This window comes from Mya arenaria, chromosome 10 (assembly GCF_026914265.1).
Source record: "Mya arenaria isolate MELC-2E11 chromosome 10, ASM2691426v1".
Lineage (NCBI taxonomy): Eukaryota > Metazoa > Mollusca > Bivalvia > Myida > Myidae > Mya > Mya arenaria.
This window is the reverse complement of record NC_069131.1, coordinates 73,238,422-73,258,285: the sequence shown is the minus strand read 5'-3', so window position 1 is coordinate 73,258,285 and position 19,864 is coordinate 73,238,422. Positions and strand designations below refer to the sequence as shown.

The 19,864-nt window shown below is 37.8% G+C and overlaps 1 protein-coding gene across 1 annotated transcript in view; it reads right to left on the bottom strand.

The window, feature by feature from the left end:
• Positions 1-3,984: 3,984 nt before the first annotated feature.
• LOC128206055 (uncharacterized) overlaps positions 3,985-19,864 on the bottom strand; it is a 32,846-nt gene continuing 16,966 nt past the window's right edge. Inside the window, exons 2-4 of the mRNA XM_052908187.1 lie at positions 18,594-18,731; positions 18,119-18,456; positions 3,985-12,397 (exon numbers count right to left, since the gene is read on the bottom strand). Coding sequence (XP_052764147.1) covers positions 7,062-12,397; positions 18,119-18,380 — 5,598 coding nt within the window. The 5' untranslated portion in view covers positions 18,381-18,456; positions 18,594-18,731 and the 3' untranslated portion in view covers positions 3,985-7,061. The remainder of the gene's footprint in view (positions 12,398-18,118; positions 18,457-18,593; positions 18,732-19,864) is intronic.

Sequence of the window (19,864 nt, the reverse complement as noted above, 5' to 3'; positions counted from 1 at the left end):
CTGTTTGCACGGCGTAACTCCCATCAAAATTTATTTACAATTTGTAGTCGGAAAAGGTGCATTATGAGCGTATTTTATTATTTCACCCTACGAAAATGACATAATAAAATAACTTGGACGATATTTTGAGGGTGCGCGCACCGGTTGCGTCCCACTCCCTCTAAATAAACTTGTGGTTATAGAGGTACAAATTATACTCAGTGTGTCGTCTGCAACATAACTCAATGTTTATTTAACTTTGGTAGAAGACCTCGATGCCAACTAATTCTAAACGTATAGCTGTTGTAAATACTACAATGAAAAAAAAAAGATCAGTGTATGTTTACCACGTGATAAATTACGTCATAAATGCAACATGGGAAGGCTATATTGTGCTTAAAATGAAGACTTAAAATAAAGATAACATTTCTTTTACTACACCATTTTAAATGAAACAAAGGCCAGTCTATGCCGCCTAAAGCTGCACTCTCACAGATTAACCGTTTTGACAACTTTTTTTTATTTTTTTGGTCTTGAAAAGATTAAATTTTAATTTATGAGTTAACATTATATCATTTCGAATATCTGAACGTAGGTATATCATACGAATACACACGCACTCATACATAATCATATAACCTCAATCACACCATATGAACAGAAGTAAAACAAAACATGTATTGTTATAATACTCACCTCGTTCGAAACTCCAAAGTCAGTAGCATACATGTATATCGTCATTATTTCTGCTACATGTTCAAATCTTCTCCCCAAATCAAAACATATAACCACTATTCACGAGCTGTCCTAAAGCTCTTTTTTATTAGGTTACTTCAGCCAGTATTTGACCACATGTTCAAATTTTCTACATACCATACATCGTATAACCGCTCTTCACACGCTTTTTTGTAAGTGACTTGCTCATGTTTTTGGACTAAAAAATAGTTTTCTCGATAATGCATCTGAAAACACTTATTTTATCATTATTTTACTCTATGATAATAAAATAACAGAAAAATATATAGTTATAGCATAAAACAGTTTTTGGTTTTAGTGGGGTTTGAAATCACGCCGGTAAATTCAAGAAAAAAATAGAAGACAATCGGCTAGTCTACACGACCACCGGGACTTTAACAAATATGATGGATATGTTGACCTGTTCAGGATACATTGATAACATGAAGTGATAATGTCAATCAACCAATCACGCAACACCACATCCGTAATTAATTTTCAATCGCGTTACAGACACTAATGAAATTTGTAGTCTTCAAATACGATATTTGAGCAAAAATCAATATTTGCTGAAGGGTCCCAGCTTTTGGAAAAAAAAATATTTTGTAATTAAAAAAGTGCATTTTACAAACCATGAGCGAGTCACTTTAAACTACACTTCTCTGTTTCGTTGATTTAAAACAAATCAATGACGCGGAAACATTTAAAGGCTGTTCCTCAATTATCTATGCTCTAGGCTGATCGATAGAATATAAGGCCTTTCCAAATAACAGTTATCAGGGGCGGGTCCAGGAATTGACGTTAGAGGGGGTGTAACTTAAAGGCGCATCCTTTTGCCTTAAACTGTTTGCGTGGCGTTACTCCATCAAAATGTTGTTTAAAATTCGTAGTCGGTAAAGGTTCATTATGAGCGTATTTTATTATATTTTTCTACGCTAATGACATAAAAAGTAAAATTGGACGACTTTAGAGGGTTCACGCACCTGAAGCCCCCACCCCCTTCTCTTAATCCGCTTGTGGTTATAGAGGTACAAATAATACTCAGTGTGTCGTCTGCAACATTACTCAATGTTGATTCAATTTTAATGGTAAGAGACCTCATTGCCACCAAATTCTAAACGTATGACTCTTGTAAATATTTAAATAAAAACTGTTAAGAAAAGCCCAGATGTCAAAACAAATAAATATCATTAAATACCTCATCGCGGGATCATACTGTGTTGATACCACAAGCGGGTGCAGAGGGAGGCGGGGGGGGGGGGGAAGGGGTGGTGCGCATACCTTTTTATTGATTTTACTTTGTAGTTCAATATGGGAGAGAAAAAGTAATCAAATACGCCAGAAATTCCCCATTTCGGACTAGAAAATGTTCAAATTACATTGGGGGAGTACCCCCCCCCCCCCCATAAACACACCCCACATGCCCAAACTTTAAGCTCAATAGTTTCCACTCTGAAGGAGGGGCGCAAGTGCCTTAGTTACACCACAAGTTATAAGGCAAGTACACAACCTTATTTCTGAAATAGACTATCCGTGGGGTCAGTGTTGACACAAAACTTTAACATAAGCTATGAAACGTGTGAGGTGTTGATCTAGCCTGAAAAATAAGGCTTTTATCTGTAAATGTGGACTAGATGTATATGTACTTTTGGTCAATTTTTGCTTAACTCGACGGCCTCCTTGCTACTTTTGAGAAGTAGCTTGTTTTAACCCTGGGGGTTCAATGTTTCTAAATAGAAATACGTAGAAATAGCACAACCCTGAGGGTTCAATGTTTCATTTGCCAGTTTTGGCTCAACGCTGATGGACTCCTTGCTTCTATTTATAAGTTATTTCGTAACGTTTGGCCCATCTCTGAGTAGGTCAGTTTGGTCTATCCCTGAGTGGGTCAGTTTTGCTCAACTCTGAGTGGGTCAGTTTGGGTCATCACCGAGTAGGTCAGTCTGGCCCATCCCTGAGTGGGTCAGTTTTGCTTAAGTCTGAGTGGGTCAGTTTAGCCCATCCCTGTGTGGGCTAGTTTGGGCCATTACCGAATAGGTCAGTTTGGCCCATCCCTGAGTTGGTCAGTTTGGGTCATCACCGAGTAGGTCAGTCTGGCCCATCCCTGAGTGGGTCAGTTTTGCTTAACTCTGAGTGGGTCAGTTTAGCCCATCCCTGTGTGGGCTAGTTTGGGCCATTACCGAATAGGTAAGTTTGGTCCATCCCTGAGTGGGTCAGTTTGGGTCATCACCGAGTAGGTCAGTCTGGCCCATCCCTGAGTTGGTCAGTTAGGCTTAACTCTGAGTGGGTCAGTTTGGTCCATCCCTGAGTGGGTCAGTTTAGCCCATCCCTGTGTGGGCTAGTTTGGGCCATTACCGAATAGGTCAGTTTGGTCCATCCCTGAGTGGGTCAGTTTGGGTCATCACCGAGTAGGTCAGTCTGGCCCATCCCTGAGTTGGTCAGTTAGGCTTAACTCTGAGTGGGTCAGTTTGGTCCATCCCTGAGTGGGTCAGTTTAGCCCATCCCTGTGTGGGCTAGTTTGGGCCATTACCGAATAGGTCAGTTTGGTCCATCCCTGAGTGGGTCAGTTTGGCCCATCCCTGAGTAGGTCAGTTTGGTCCATCCCTGAGTAGGTCAGTTTGGTCCATCCCTGAGTAGGTCAGTTTGGCCCATCCCTGTGTGGGCTAGTTTGGGCCATTACCGAATAGGTCAGTCTGGCCCATCCCTGAGTTGGTCAGTTAGGCTTAACTAACAGTTTTAGGTCAGTTTATAAAACAAACTTTGGTCATAATGTGTTTTGGCATCCCTGTCTATAATTTTTCACATACCATAAACATTGACCATTTCTATAACCATCCATATCGCTCTAGTCACTTGGGAGTTATCGTCCTTTGATTATAAAAAATAAATATAATCAGTCGTGTCCGATCAATAACTTTAGAAGCCTTTGTAAAATCATCACTACCAGGCGTATTTTGTGACATTTGACGCTCTTGTTTCTATATAAAAGTATATGGTTCAATAAGACTCAACCCTGAGTGGCATCATCATCATCATCATCATCATCATCATCATCATCATCATCATCATCATCATCATCATCAACAACAACAACAACATCATCATCATCATCATCATCATCATCATCATCATCATCATCAACAACAACAACAATAACAACAACATCATCATCATCATCATCACCATCATCATCATCATCAAAATCAAAAGCAGCATCCAGCATTGACCTTTTTGTCATTTTTAAAACTGCAGAAGAATAAAAACGAAAGATCAATAAAGATAATTTATTAATACATTTTATTTTGCATCATTTCTTGCAAAAAAAAATACTTTTTGCATATGCATGTATAACAAATAATATTTCATAATACATTATTATCAATGATCGCCATGAAAAAATAACGGCATGGACTACTAACAAACAATTCTTGATCACGAATATTCCTTGCATTATTTAAACATGATTATATACAATACATGAAGTCAATATCGATCCACTGAGGAACTGGTAGTGCATGTACATAACATTTGCTAAAATAACTACATGTTTGACAAAACAATCTTAGATAATGCATGTTTAGTACACAATATTACTATCAAATTTTATGAATATAAATGCTTGTTGCATTTATTTTTGACATTATTATAAATATAAAACTCAACAAGAACTTGTATTACATGTACATAACATTTGTAAACATTTTACATGTGTAACAAATATATGTTCATAGTGCATGTTTAGTTAATATTATGAATTAAATTGTTTGCATCCAAAATATTTTCTTATAAAGTCGAACCCCGTTGACTCGAATTCGCTTGGCTCGAATTCCTCGTTGGCTCGAACTGAATGTTTAGGACCGATTTCTATATTATACTAAACAAAGGCATTCCCGCTTGGCTCGAGATTTCCGAGGCTCGAGGTTTTTTCACTGGTCCCTTGGAGTTCGAGCCAACGGGGTTCGATTGTATACAAGTTAACACAACCTATGACACATGAGCGCAAGTTGAATCTTGATTGACAAAATATAACAGAAGGTTCCACTTAAGTTTTAGCATTCATACTGAGTCCATTATCAATACATAATATGGGTTCAAAATGATGGTAAATCTTTATTTTATTTTAATAGTGTTTTTATTGCTTTCAGTAGAGCATTGAAATGAACACTGTATACAAACTAGTCGCAAACATAACTGTTTATACAGAGTCTTGTCACCGTCGGAGACCCACGACTTACACATTCCGCTCACTCCATGCAACAGATAAATAGGTCTCCCGTGGGTATCCGACGATGACTTTTCGTAAAACATTTCAAAGTAACTTTAAACCTGTACTCTCACAAATGTTTTATTTTTGTTTTATTTATTTTGCCTCAGAATTAACTGAGTTGGTACCAATGCCTTAATACAGTCATAAAAGACAACTAACAACAGAAATGTTCTCAATTGTTTGGAAAACAGCCGATAAAGTTATATTTCTTAAAGCATTAGTAACAATTCTAGCCATAAAGCACCAATTTTACGTTAAAATGAAAACAACGGTCTGCTCTTTTTTCAGCAGTCTTATGTAACTGATTTCCAGTAGAAAAGGCTAAGATTGGCTCATTTCAGAAATAAAAGTCAAAACAATCAATCTGTGAGAGTGCAGCTTTAATACAACGAATTAACAAAATACACTATTCCTGTAAATAGAATATCTTTTCCACAGATCCAAACAGTAACAATAATGATGAATATAACTGTGTTGAAATATAAAAAAAGGAATATCTAAAGTAAAATGATTTTCAAAATATAAAATACAAATCGGTTTCAGTTTTTATCAATGTTTGTTTGTCACTAGAATGTCTTCAATATATACAATATACAGACAAGAAAACTGCATGCACAACATTTTTAAAGAGACTCACTCAAAGATTTTATTAAACTTGAAATCGAGTTCTTATACATATTATTACGCGAACACAAGAACGATTACTGGCATATACTGCTTTGAACAAAATTTTAAAAGGCGAAGTATAAAACAATCTACTTTCAATATCGTTACTATTACTTTTTTTGGAAAAAAGCGCATCTTTTTCAAAAAACAATTTACAATAAATATTTAGTGGGAACTTCTGACCCTTTTTTGGTCCCTTTAATATTTGCTTATTAATGTTTTCATTTGTAAAAACATTGAACACTAATAAACGCACAAAACTATCGTAAACGCTGCAAAAACATAAAGTACACGCATAAATGTACTAGCATTCATACTTTTAGGTTCCAAACTTTATATCAGCATGTATTTTTTTGTAATATCCTTTTTGCATTTCAATTGAGTTACTTTGTGACATAAGTATAAAAAAGTTACTTATTTTTTCTCTAATTTTGTAAACGCTCTTTTTAAATATTTGAAACGTGATATAAAAACATGTTCTATAGACAGATGAATCACACCAAAAATGAATATTCTTATGTTTTAGCTAACTAAATATGAAGCTAACGCCACTGTTATATGTTTCTTAAAAGATACAATTTGTTTGGAAATCAAAATTTTATTTGTTTGGAAATCAAAATTTCAATATAATCGCCAGGCAGATACAAAAACAGTACAAAGTAAAAATACAACAAAAGCTCGCTGTACAAAATTTATCCTGCGTGATGTCAAAATATCTACAAAATATGTAAAAAAAACATCTGAAAGGTTTTGGCACCCAATTCTGCGATTAAACAGGGGACAACTCTATAAGACAATACGGAATATGACTTTGTAAGCCGAAACGGAATATGAGTTTGTAAGCCAAAACGGAATGTGATGTTGTAAGACGTAGCGGTATATGACTGCGTAAGACGTAACGGAATATGACGTTGTAAGACGTAACGGAATATGACTATGTAAGACGTAACGGAATATGATGTTGTAAGACGTAGCGGTATATGACTATGTAAGACGTAACGGAATCTGACGTTGTAAGACGTAACGGAGAAAGACTTTGTAAGACGTAGCGGAATATGACGTTGTAAGACGTAACGGAATATGACTATGTAAGACGTAATGGAATATGACTATGTAAGACGTAACGGAATATGACGTTGTAAGACGTAACGGAATATGACTATGTAAGACGTAACGACGTTGTAAGACGCAACGGAATATGACTGTGTAAGACGTAACGGAATATGACGTTGTAAGACGTAACGGAATATGACTATGTACGACGATACGGAAAATGACTATTTAAGATGAAAGCAATTATGACTATTTAAGAAGAAACTTTACGTACAAACAATAAATGGTGAAACTATTCATTTCGCCGGATCGTTAAAATAAAAGATGCACTATCTAGAATTCAATCCAATGCGAACTTTAGTTAATTTGATTTCAGCTGCAAACTCTTCAACACAGTGTGGTTCTTGATAATAATGTCTTCACCGCAGACGGTGTTGGAAATGCTAGACTGCTGTGTTTTTATCTTGACTTCCTTGATCTCCCAAACCTGTCGTAAACATTCAATCGCCGAATCTACTTCCTCAACTGTAGAACCCAGAACAGGACATTCAGAGAAACTGATATCTGATACACGGAGCCCGACTGGCAGTTCGACCGTTCCGCCTGCAGTATTGTCTGAGGCCTGAATAGGCTCTGTACATGTCAGTAAGGCTACAAGCTGCTGGGCTTTAACTATTTTCACCTCTGCAAATTCAACCTTTTTCACACCGGTCATCTTGATAAAATCAAATACATTTATGTCAAAATATATTAAGCGAAACTTGAATGATTCCAACTTCTCCGTATATGTTCGACTAACAGTCAATGAACTGAATATTTCCGGAGATAGGTTTTCAAACCATATTCTTCTACAAGGGCAACTGCTTTCAGATATGAACTGTAAAAAATTGTTGCAAACTTCTGTTTGTGCACCAAACAATCGAACCTCCTCTAGACGCGGAAGGCCTAATGTCCCTATTTGTAATATATGACTTGTTCTGAGTGTTTGTAACTGAACACATTCCGATAAATCTACGCTATGAATACCCGTTGTATGTATTAAGCTTAGATTCGTAAGTTTGCTTGAGAACTTGGACCCGCCAACAAAGGAAAGCTTCATGGGTGGTATTTCTTGTATCAGTTCAGGCTTCACGTAAACCCAGAACATCTTTAGACAAGACGGGTTTATGGTTACGCGGGACAGACGGGTGTTCTCTATATTTATTGATGAGAGATGTGTAAAACCACTGAGATCCAGGTGAGTATCTGCAGGAAATGTCAATGCGTCATCCCGCAGTTCTTGAAGTGCATCACAACGTTGCATGCTACGTACAACGCATATACCTGTTACAGAATCGGTTGAGGTATTTTGTATAACTAATGTATGTAATTGCGGACAATTTGCCAAATCAAGGGGAAAATCCATGGTCACGTGCACTAAGCTGAGTTCTTTAAGATTGGAAGAGAATTGCGACCCGCCAACAAAGGACAACTTCACCGGCGGTATTTCTTGTATTAGTTCAGGCTTTACGTAAACCCAGAACCGCTCTAGACAAGACGGGTTGATGGTTACGCGGGACAGACGGGTATTCTGTATAGCTATCTTTGAGAGATGTGTGAGACCGCTGAGATCCAGGTGTGTATTTTTGCAAAAGGTTACACCGTCTATGAATATTTCATGCACATTTTGTGGAAACTGAACGGTTATATCCGTCGTTAATCTTACCAATGATATATCAGTCAAACACGTTAATTCACTGAGATCCAGGTGCGTATCTGCAGGGAATGTCAATGTGTCATCCCGCAGTTCCTGAAGTGCATCACAACGTTGCATGCTACGTACAACGCATATACCTGTTACAGAATCGGATGAGGTATTTTCCATAACTAATTTCTGTAATTGCGGACAATTTGCCAAATCAAGGGGAACATCCATGGTCACGTGCACTAAGCTGAGTTCTTTAAGATTGGAAGAGAATTGCGACCCGCCAACAAAGGACAACTTCATGGGCGGTATTTCTTGTATTAGTTCAGGCTTTACGTAAACCCAGAACCGCTCTAGACAAGACGGGTTGATGGTTACGCGGGACAGACGGGTATTCTGTATAGTTATCTTTGAGAGATGTGTGAGACCGCTGAGATCCAGGTGAGTATCTGCAGGGAAGGTCAATGTGTCAAGCCGCAGTTCCTGAAGTGCAGCACAACGTTGCATGTTTCGTACAACGCATATACCTGTTACAGAATCGGATGAGGTATTTTCCATAACTAATTCCTGTAATTGCGGACAATTTGCCAAATCAAGGGGAACATCCATGTTCACGTGCACTAAGCTGAGTTTTTTAAGATTGGAAGAGAATTGCGACCCGCCAACAAAGGACAACTTCACCGGCGGTATTTCTTGTATTAGTTCAGGCTTTACGTAAACCCAGAACTTCTCTAGACAAGACGGGTTGATGGTTACGCGGGACAGTCGGGTGTTCTCTATAGATATGTTTGAGAGATGTGTGAGACCGCTGAGATCCAGGTGAGTATCTGCAGGAAATGTCAATGCGACACCCCGCAGTTCCTGAAGTGCATCACAACGTTGCATGCTACGTACAACGCATATACCTGTTACAGAATCGGATGAGGTATTTTCCATAACTAATTTCTGTAATTGCGGACAATTTGCCAAATCAAGGGGAACATCCATGGTCACGTGCACTAAGCTGAGTTTTTTAAGATTGGAAGAGAATTGCGACCCGCCAACAAAGGACAACTTCACGGGCGGTATTTCTTGTATTAGTTCAGGCTTTACGAAAACCCAGAACATCTCTAGACAAGACGGGTTGATGGTTACGCGGGACAGACGGGTATTCTGTATAGATATGTTTGAGAGATGTGTGAGACTGCCGAGATCTAGGTGTGTATTTTTGCCGAAGGTTACACCGTCTATGAATATTTTATGCACATTTTGTGGAAACTGAACGGTTATATCCGTCGTTAATCTTACCAATGCTATATCAGTCAAACACGTGAATTCACTGAGATCCAGGTGTGTATTTTTGCCGAAGGTTACACCGTCTATGAATATTTTATGCACATTTTGTGGAAACTGAACGGTTATATCCGTCGTTAATCTTACCAATGCTATATCAGTCAAACACGTGAATTCACTGAGATCCAGGTGCGTATCTGCAGGGAATGTCAATGTGTCAAGCCGCAGTTTCTGAAGTGCATCACAACGTTGCATGCTACGTACAACGCATACACCTGTTAAAGAATCGGATGAGGTATTTTTCATAACTAATTTCTGATATTGCGGACAATTTGCCAAATCAAGGGGAACATCCATGGTCACGTGCACTAAGCTGAGTTCTTTAAGATTGGAAGAGAATTGCGACCCGCCAACAAAGGACAACTTCACCGGTGGTATTTCTTGTATTAGTTCAGGCTTTACGTAAACCCAGAACTTCTCTAGACAAGACGGGTTGATGGTTACGCGGGACAGTCGGGTGTTCTGTATAGATATGTTTGAGAGATGTGTGAGACCGCTGAGATCCAGGTGAGTATCTGCAGGAAATGTCAATGCGACACCCCGCAGTTCCTGAAGTGCATCACAACGTTGCATGCTACGTACAACGCATATACCTGTTACAGAATCGGATGAGGTATTTTCCATAACTAATTTCTGTAATTGCGGACAATTTGCCAAATCAAGGGGAACATCCATGGTCACGTGCACTAAGCTGAGTTCTTTAAGATTGGAAGAGAATTGCGACCCGCCAACAAAGGACAACTTCATGGGCGGTATTTCTTGTATCATTTCAGGCCTCACGTAAACCCAGAACTCCTCTAGGGAAGACGGGTTGATTGTTACACGGGACAGACGGGTGTTCTGTATAGTTATTAATGAGAGATGTGTACATTTCGAAAGTACGATATGGTCATCGCGAAACTTAACATCTTTTACCAGTAAGTGCACCAATGAATTTGAGAACAAGTTCGGTTCTATTGCTGTGGTAAATGAATAGTTGCTAATGAAAAGTGTTTCCAACTCAAGACCGCTTCCTTGCAAAAGTGCATGATCAGTTCCAATGCCTGAATCTGGGTCAAGCAGTGCGTGTTTCAACGTAATTCGTGGCTCTTTAATTCCATTGTCAAAACATTCTTTGTGGGTCATTTTAATTGTTGTTTGATAGGCAATTAGTTCGGATATGTAAAATGCGCCATCTCTATAAAACACCCGTTTCCTTTCATTAAATATATCTAAACACTTGCGACCATTTTCGTAGTTCATGACACATAAAAAAGACAACATATCGGGTGACATAACAGAATTAAAAGTTTGTATCAACTTTCTCCATACATCACTATCGAAATCTTGCGATGATAGAAACACACAAGCTAGCATCTCTTTATAAGTCTGATGTAAAAATGTGTACACATTGCTCTCTCCTGATATAGTTTTCAAGCTTGTTTTCGAAAGAAGTCCAGATTTGAGAAGTACCGTCGTTTCATCTTTCCTAAGTTTCCTTATTTGGTGTTCTTCTATTAAAGATCTATTATCGTCTAAGATTGAAAAGGCAGCCACTTTGCCAATATCGTGAAGTAGTTTTGCTAAACCACTGCATATGTAATTTATTTCATCAAAACATTTGGGAAGTGCATGTGTTTGACTATTGTTCTCGTATAACTCCGTTAGATATTGTACGAGTGAATCCTCCTTCTTTTCGACACTTCGTAACATCAGTTCTAACATATTTGCGTATACATGCGATCTTGTCGTACCAAGGTTCGTCAAATCCTTCTTATGAGATAATAATGTTTCATCGTACTCTGTACATGAACTGCCCACTGTCGCATTATCCTGCCATGTTTCATTCTCACTGCGTTTATCGTGATAGATACGTAGCAACTGCAGTATTAACATTGGATTTTGGAGGTGAGCTTCTAAACTATGAGCTTTAATGACGTTAAAGAAATCAACCGTCTCATATGATGTTTTGAAATGCTTGTTCAAACATTCGTTCGCACGCATCACAAGTTGTATGGACACATCTTGTTTCATAGCTTCAATTTTCGCATGTGTGTATTTTCTTGGCATATTTATATTTGCAAGTTTCCAAGGACGTGATGTAATGAGAACAGTATACTTTCTATCCAAAGCAGGGGGCTTTATAGAAGGAATGTAAGATTCATCTAAGCCGTCTAATATGAACAACCCGTTTTCGTTACCTAACATATGATCAAAGGCCTTATTATCCTTCGTTAACTTTGTATGAACAGATTCCGTATGCGAGAAAATAATATCTTCTAATTTATCGCATTGGTTCCCACGCAAACTGATGTAAAACAAATATGTAAACTCCTTCAAATACTCAATATCGCTAGAAACGTTTTGGGTGCCACAAACCTTCGATTTCAGATCGGTCGTTCCCTCCTGTACATTACACCATGATAAAACTAAAAACTTACAAAATGATGTCTTTCCGACACCAGCGTCTGCGGTGAGAAATATGATACCTGTTGAACTGAACAACTGTTCCAAATTCCTGAGAGGTTCTGTGGTGTGTTCTTTTGATGTCTTGGCTCTATGAATTGACTGTAGATCAACCCTACTAATGTTTGGTGGAATATAGATGTCCTCAAGCCCCGAATCTGCCAAATCTAAGCCAGGACCAAGCGTTAGAGAGCAGCTGTCTTCCCGGTGAAACCTGATGAGATAATCCTTGAGATCTGTAAAAGAAAAGGACCAGACGTTAGCGCGCAGTTGTTTTCCCGATGATACACGATAACAACCACCTTCAGATCTGTAAATAAAGGACCAAGCGTGAGCTCACAGCTGTTTCCCGGTGATACTCGATAAAAGCCTTCTTCAGATCTGTCAAGTCAATATTTGTTTATTGTCGGATTCCATATATAATATTTGAAAACATAAGCTATGTATAGCTTTTTACCGACATGCATCTGTAAAATAAAGAGTAAACGCTAGCGTGCACTTGTTTTCCGGTGATACATGATAAGAGCCTTCTTCAGATCTGAAAAATAAAGGACCAAACGTTAGCGTGCAGTTGTTTTTCCGGTGATACTCGATAACAGCCTTCTTCAGATCTATACAATTATGAACCAAGCGTAAGTGTGCAGTTGTTTTTACGGTAATACACGATAAGAGCCACCGTCAGATCTGTTTAATTAAGTACCAATCCTTGGTGTGCAGTTGTTTTTCGGATGATACACGATAAGAGCCTCCTTCAAATCTGTACCATTAAGGACCAAACGTTAGCGTGCAGTTGTTTCCTGATGATACACAATATGAGCCTCCTTCAGATCTGTTAAATAAAGGACCAAGCGTTAGCGTGCAGTTGTTTTCCGGTGATACATGATAACAGTCGCAGTAAGATCTGTAAAATAAAGGACAAGCGTTAGCGTGCAGTTGTTTTCCGGTGATACATGATAAGAGCCTCCTTCAGATCTGTAAAATAAAGGACCAAGCGTTAGCGTGCAGTTGTTTTCCGGTGACACACGATAAGAGCATCCTTCAGATCTGTAAAATAAAGGACCAAGCGTTAGCGTGCAGTTGTTTTCCGGTGACACACGATAAGAGCCTCCTTCAGATCTGTAAAATAAAGTACCAAGCGTTAGCGTGCAGTTATTTTCCGGTGATACACGATAAGAGCCTCCTTCAGAACTGTAAAATAAAGGACCAAACGTTAGTGTGCAGTTATTTTACGGTGATACATGATAAGAGCCTCCTTCAGATCTGTAAAATAAAGGACCAAACGTTAGCGTGCAGTTGTTTTCCTGTGATACACGATAAGAGCCTCCTTCAGATCTGTAAAATAAAGGACCAAACGTTAGCGGGTAGTTATTTTCCGGTGATACACGATAAGAGCCTCCTTCAGACATGTTAAATAAAGGGCCAAACGTTAGCGTGCAGTTGTTTTTCGGTGATACATGATTAGATCCTCCTTCAGATCTGTTAAATAAAGGACCAAACGTTAGCGTGCAGTTGTTTTCCGGTGATACACGATAAGAGCCACCGTCAGATCTGTAAAATAAAGGACCAAACGTTAGCGTGCAGTTGTTTTCTGGTGATACATGATAAGAGCCTCCTTCAGATCTGTAACATAAGGAACAAACGTTAGCGTGCAGTTGTTTTTCGGTGATACATGATTAGATCCTCCTTCAGATCTGTAAAATAAAGGACCAAACGTTAGCGTGCAGTTATTTTCCGGTGATACATGATAAGAGCCTTCTTCAGATCTGTAAAATAAAGGACCAAACGTTAGCGTGCAGTTGTTTTCCTGGTGATACATGATAAGAGACTCCTTCAGATCTGTAAAATAAAGGGCCAAACGTTAGCGTGCAGTTGTTTTCCGGTGATACACGATAAGGGCCTCCTTCAGATCTGTAAAATAAAGGACCAAACGTTAGCGTGCAGTTGTTTTCCTGGTGATACATGATAAGAGACTCCTTCAGATCTGTAAAATAAAGGGCCAAGCGTTAGCGTGCAGTTGTTTTCCGGTGATACATGATAAGATCCTCCTTCAGATCTGTAAAATAAAGGGCCAAACGTTAGCGTGCAGCTGTTTTCCGGTGAAACATGATAAGAGTCGCAGTAAGATCTGTAAAATAAAGGGCCAAACGTTAGCGTGCAGTTGTTTTCCGGTGATACACGATAACAGTCGCAGTAAGATCTGTAAAATAAAGGGCCAAACGTTAGCGTGCAGTTGTTTTCCGGTGATACATGATAACAGTCGCAGTAAGATCTGTAAAATAAAGGACCAAGCGTTAGCGTGCAGTTGTTTTCCGGTGATACATGATAACAGTCGCAGTAAGATCTGTAAAATAAAGGGCCAAACGTTAGCGTGCAGTTGTTTTCCGGTGATACATGATAACAGTCGCAGTAAGATCTGTAAAATAAAGGACCAAGCGTTAGCGTGCAGTTGTTTTCCGGTGATACATGATAACAGTCGCAGTAAGATCTGTAAAATAAAGGACCAAGCGTTAGCGTGCAGTTGTTTTCCGGTGATACATGATAACAGTCGCAGAAAGATCTGTAAAATAAAGGACCAAGCGTTAGCGTGCAGTTGTTTTCCGGTGATACACGATAACAGTCGCAGTAAGATCTGTAAAATTAAGGACCAAGCGTTAGCGTGCAGTTGTTTTCCGGTGATACACGATAACAGTCGCAGTAAGATCTGTAAAATAAAGGACCAAGCGTTAGCGTGCAGTTGTTTTCCGGTGATACACGATAACAGTCGCAGTAAGATCTGTAAAATAAAGGGCCAAGCGTTAGCGTGCAGTTGTTTTCCGGTGATACATGATAACAGTCGCAGTAAGATCTGTAAAATAAAGGGCCAAGCGTTAGCGTGCAGTTGTTTTCCGGTGATACATGATAACTGTCGCAGTAAGATCTGTAAAATAAAGGACCAAGCGTTAGCGTGCAGTTGAACATTCGGTCATACTTGATAAAAGTCGCCGTCAGATCTGTTTAATGAAGGACCAAGCGCTAGCGTGCAGTTGTTTTTCCGGTGATACAGGATAACAGTCGCCGTCAGATCATTATCATGGAAACCAGAGAACGGGAACACCGTTGACCGAATGTTCAACTGCACGCTAACGCTTGGTCCTTTATTTTACAGATCTTACTGCGACAGTTATCATGTATCACCGGAAAACAACTGCACGCTAACGTTTGGCCCTTTATTTTACAGATCTTACTGCGACTGTTATCATGTATCACCGGAAAACAACTGCACGCTAACGCTTGGTCCTTTATTTTACAGATCTTACTGCGACTGTTATCATGTATCACCGGAAAACAACTGCACGCTAACGCTTGGTCCTTTATTTTACAGATCTTACTGCGACTGTTATCGTGTATCACCGGAAAACAACTGCACGCTAACGCTTGGTCCTTTATTTTACAGATCTTACTGTGACTGTTATCGTGTATCACCGGAAAACAACTGCACGCTGCTCTATAGATTATTTGTCTTCGGTTACTAATGTCGTATATTATACCTCACATAAATTTGTCCCTTCTTTATATATATAATCTCGATCGGTCCGTATATAACTGTATTTTTATGAAAATTCAGTTTTATGACGACAGCGGTCAATATTATATTTTGGGCCGGTCTGGACTTCGCCAAAAATGTAATATGGACCTCTGACGTCATACGATTGGATAGTGCGGCTTGCTATTTTTTACAACGGCGAAAAACATGTCGCAAGTAAACATTATCAGGTTTGTTAAAAAACACATTTAAATCGCTTTAAAAATATTGTCTAGTAATGAAAAATGTTCGGTATAATATAAGAAATATAACACACCACCTCGGGCCATATGGCATATTAAGGACCGGTCAGTCAGCCCCCGAAGGTGAATGGATCTCGGCTAGTGCCTCAGTCCATATACACCTGTGGTGGCTGACTGGCCGGTCCTTATAATGACATATGACCCTCAGTGGTATGTTATATTTCTTAATTAGATCCCTGCCCGAAACACACATTTTCAAGTACACATGAATGTATTGTAAAATAAATAAACGTTTTATAAATACAATTCGATGATAGAAAGATCATTGATGCAAAACATCAAAGGGCGCCAAAATTTAGTATGTAAAGTTCGTTGGAAATGAATGACAAACGAATTATAAAAATAGCTTTTTTAAATAATATTCTTTTCTCGGTTTTAATTAAACACCACGTGACGGCTCTCGTCCAGTCTTTGTCTTACAAATAGAGTGGGAACGATACGCCGAGAAGCCGATCGTGCTGTACACTGTGACATATGTATCCGTAACGTGATATATTGCGATACGGTTCTTTTAATATTATTTTTAAATATTATCTTTCCGGTGTCAATTACAAACACCACGTGACTACTCTCGTCCAGTCAATGTGTATATTGCGATACATATATTTTATTTACGCAGTAATTAAGTAATTGCAGATACGCAGATGATATTGACCCATGAATCATGAATAAAGGCTTTAACATCAACATGATATAAGTGTTTTCTTGTTATCATATTTAAGATTTTTTTTATTACAGTTGAATGATATTTTACAGTATGATTTATTCATTTATGCAAACGTTGAAACAATACAAAATTATTCAATGCTACATGTAACTAATATTTACAGTAAAAAAGGATCGCACTTTTAACGAGATGATGCATTATTCTGTTTTTGACAGAATCAAGTCTTGGATTTAACTATTTTTACATCTTGTTTGCATTATGTCGGTTATAGTCCATTGACCATACTTACTCACAAATAAGATGTTACGTAATTCATGCAATTGTTTTGATTACCAAAAAGGATAAATAAATATCGAAAGCAATGTTTTTTTACGAAGGATACCGTGTTTAATTTGAAAGAAGGTACAGAAAACAATGTATTTCTACCTTATGATACTATAGTTGAATACTGTAAATTGACTCAACAGTCAATTACTATTTGTGCGTTTTTAGCTATTAATCAAGCCGTTTCAATCTTGTTATCAGTAATTAATGTTTTCCATAAATGCATTATTAAGTAGGCTAAAAGTGTATCGCTCAATATAAATGTGTGTTATACATGTGCATGTATTGACCTTAAATATTAATGTCACTTTAAGCAAAATACTCCCCTTTCAACAAATACGTCAAACGATCTAACATTGTTAAAAGTAAATAGGTCAATTTAATATTAAAAGTATGTAAATATATTTTTATTTTGGAATTATTTTCAACGAACATATATAGCATTCTTTCTTGAAAACGTTTTATTGGCTTTATATCACAATAAAAGGAATCTCACTTGATTAGTAAGCTTGAAAAAATGTTATGTGCGAGCGCTTATCGGGGATTTAGTCTCGTTGGGACTCCAGTGAACGATACAAATGGTATTTTGAAGTTTATTGACTACTTGACTACTTATAATGTATCCAACACAATCCATCTGATTAAAGTGACACTTTAAGTCAAAATCAATACATTCACGTGTATAAGAAACATAAATTTTGAGTGATAAAACTTTAACATTACTAAATAATGTATTAATGGAAAATATTTTATACTGATAACAAGATTGTAACCGTGTATTTAATAGCTGAAAACGCAAACATATTAAATGATTGGTGAATGCTAAAATATTTACTGTGGTCTACTATAGTCTTATAAGGTAGATACACCATGTTTTCTGCATCTTTCTTTCATATTAAATTCGATATCCGTCATAAGAATTATTTTATCGACATTTGTTCATCCTTTCTGGTATATCAAAACATTTGTTTTAATTGTTGTCAATTTAAATTTGGGAGTAACAGTGCATCTTTAACAAAAAAAATGATATTAAAAGATTGAGAGCGTGTTCCCATGCCGTATGAACGCAAAAAGGCACGCAAAATTATTAATGATTTTTTCTTGCAGAAAGCCTCAATATTATTACAACTAAACCACTGACCTGATTTAAACGAGGTCTGTTTATCTTCATTCAACCCTTTTATGTTCTGGAGGGCTTTGTCTTCAGCATCTTGTATAGCATGGACGCCTACATCTGTCTCGTACTGGAGAACGTCACCAAGGACCGACGCTTTCCTCTCTAATTCATCTTTAACTATACTTCCAACATCTTGTATACGGTCGATAGTAACTTCAGCTTCATTTTCAAGCACTTCGACGAAATCCCCAGTTTCTCTCTCTAACGCACGTTGCTGTTCAGCCATTATTGCTTGCTCTGTTCAACAGGTCAAGTGCTGCTTCGATGTCTGAACGTCCAATCACAAGTTCGTCTCTCTCCAGCTGTGAAATAAACTATTGCTATATTAATTATTAGCGTGTGTTTCAACGTCAACGTACACACAACTGCAAGACATAAAATGCATGTACACTTTGAACATTAACCGATCATCTATATCCAGAATTCCACAAAGTCTTACCTTATAGAGCTGGTCTTCGGCATCTTGCGCACGGATATTGTCTTTGTTGGATGTGGTGTCAGAAAATAAGGCCTTCAGATCAGACAGCCAGACCTTTATGTTATCGTCAGTACCCTCAAGTTTCGGAGCATCACGGACCTACAATACGGATACATTATTGTATGTGCATTGACATTAATTGAATCATCCATGAAGCGTTGGAGAACGTAAGCTAAAGGTAAAACATCATCTTAAGAAGCACGTAAGCTAAGGGTATAAAGTCAGTTAACCATTCCTTAATGTCAGCGTACTACTACTACTACTACTACTACTACTACTACTACTACTACTACTACTACTGCTGCTGCTGCTGCTGCTGCTGCTGCTGCTGCTGCTGCTGCTGCTGCTGCTGCTGCTTCTACTACTGCTTATGATTATAATAATATTTATAATAATAATAATAATAATAATAATAATAATAATAATAATAATAATAACCAGAAAAAATATAAATTGTGCAAGGTGTACAACTTCACATTACTAGCTAGCTATTATGTTTCAATCAATTCCTTCAAGTAGTTTTTGATACCAGTCTGCATTATAAAACAAATAAACAAGGGGAAAACCTTTTTCAAAGTATGTGCCTCAGAGTCATAATCACAACTTCACATCGGTTTCTATATATGTTCCTAGTTTCAATCTATATTTGAGTTAGAACCAGGACTTTTTTTACATCATTATACCTTGCAGGGTACTCAACTTAACATTGCTATCAATCTATGTGCCAAGTTTCAATCTATATTTGAGTTAGAACCAGGACTTTTTTACATCATTATACCTTGCAGGGTACTCAACTTAACATTGCTATCAATCTATGTGCCAAGTTTCAATCTATATTTGAGTAAGAACCAGGACTTTGTTTACATCATTATACCTTGCAGGGTACTCAACTTAACATTGCTATCAATCTATGTTCCAGGTTTCAATCTATATTTGAGTCAGAACCAGGACTTTGTTTACATCATTATACCTTGCAGGGTACTCAACTTAACATTGCTATCAATCTATGTGCCAAGTTTCAATCTATATTTGAGTAAGAACCAGGACTTTGTTTACATCATTATACCTTGCAGGGTACTCAACTTAACATTGCTATCAATCTATGTGCCAAGTTTCAATCTATATTTGAGTAAGAACCAGGACTTTGTTTACATCATTATACCTTGCAGGGTACTCAACTTAACATCGCTATCAATCTATGTGCCAAGTTTCAATCTATATTTGAGTAAGAA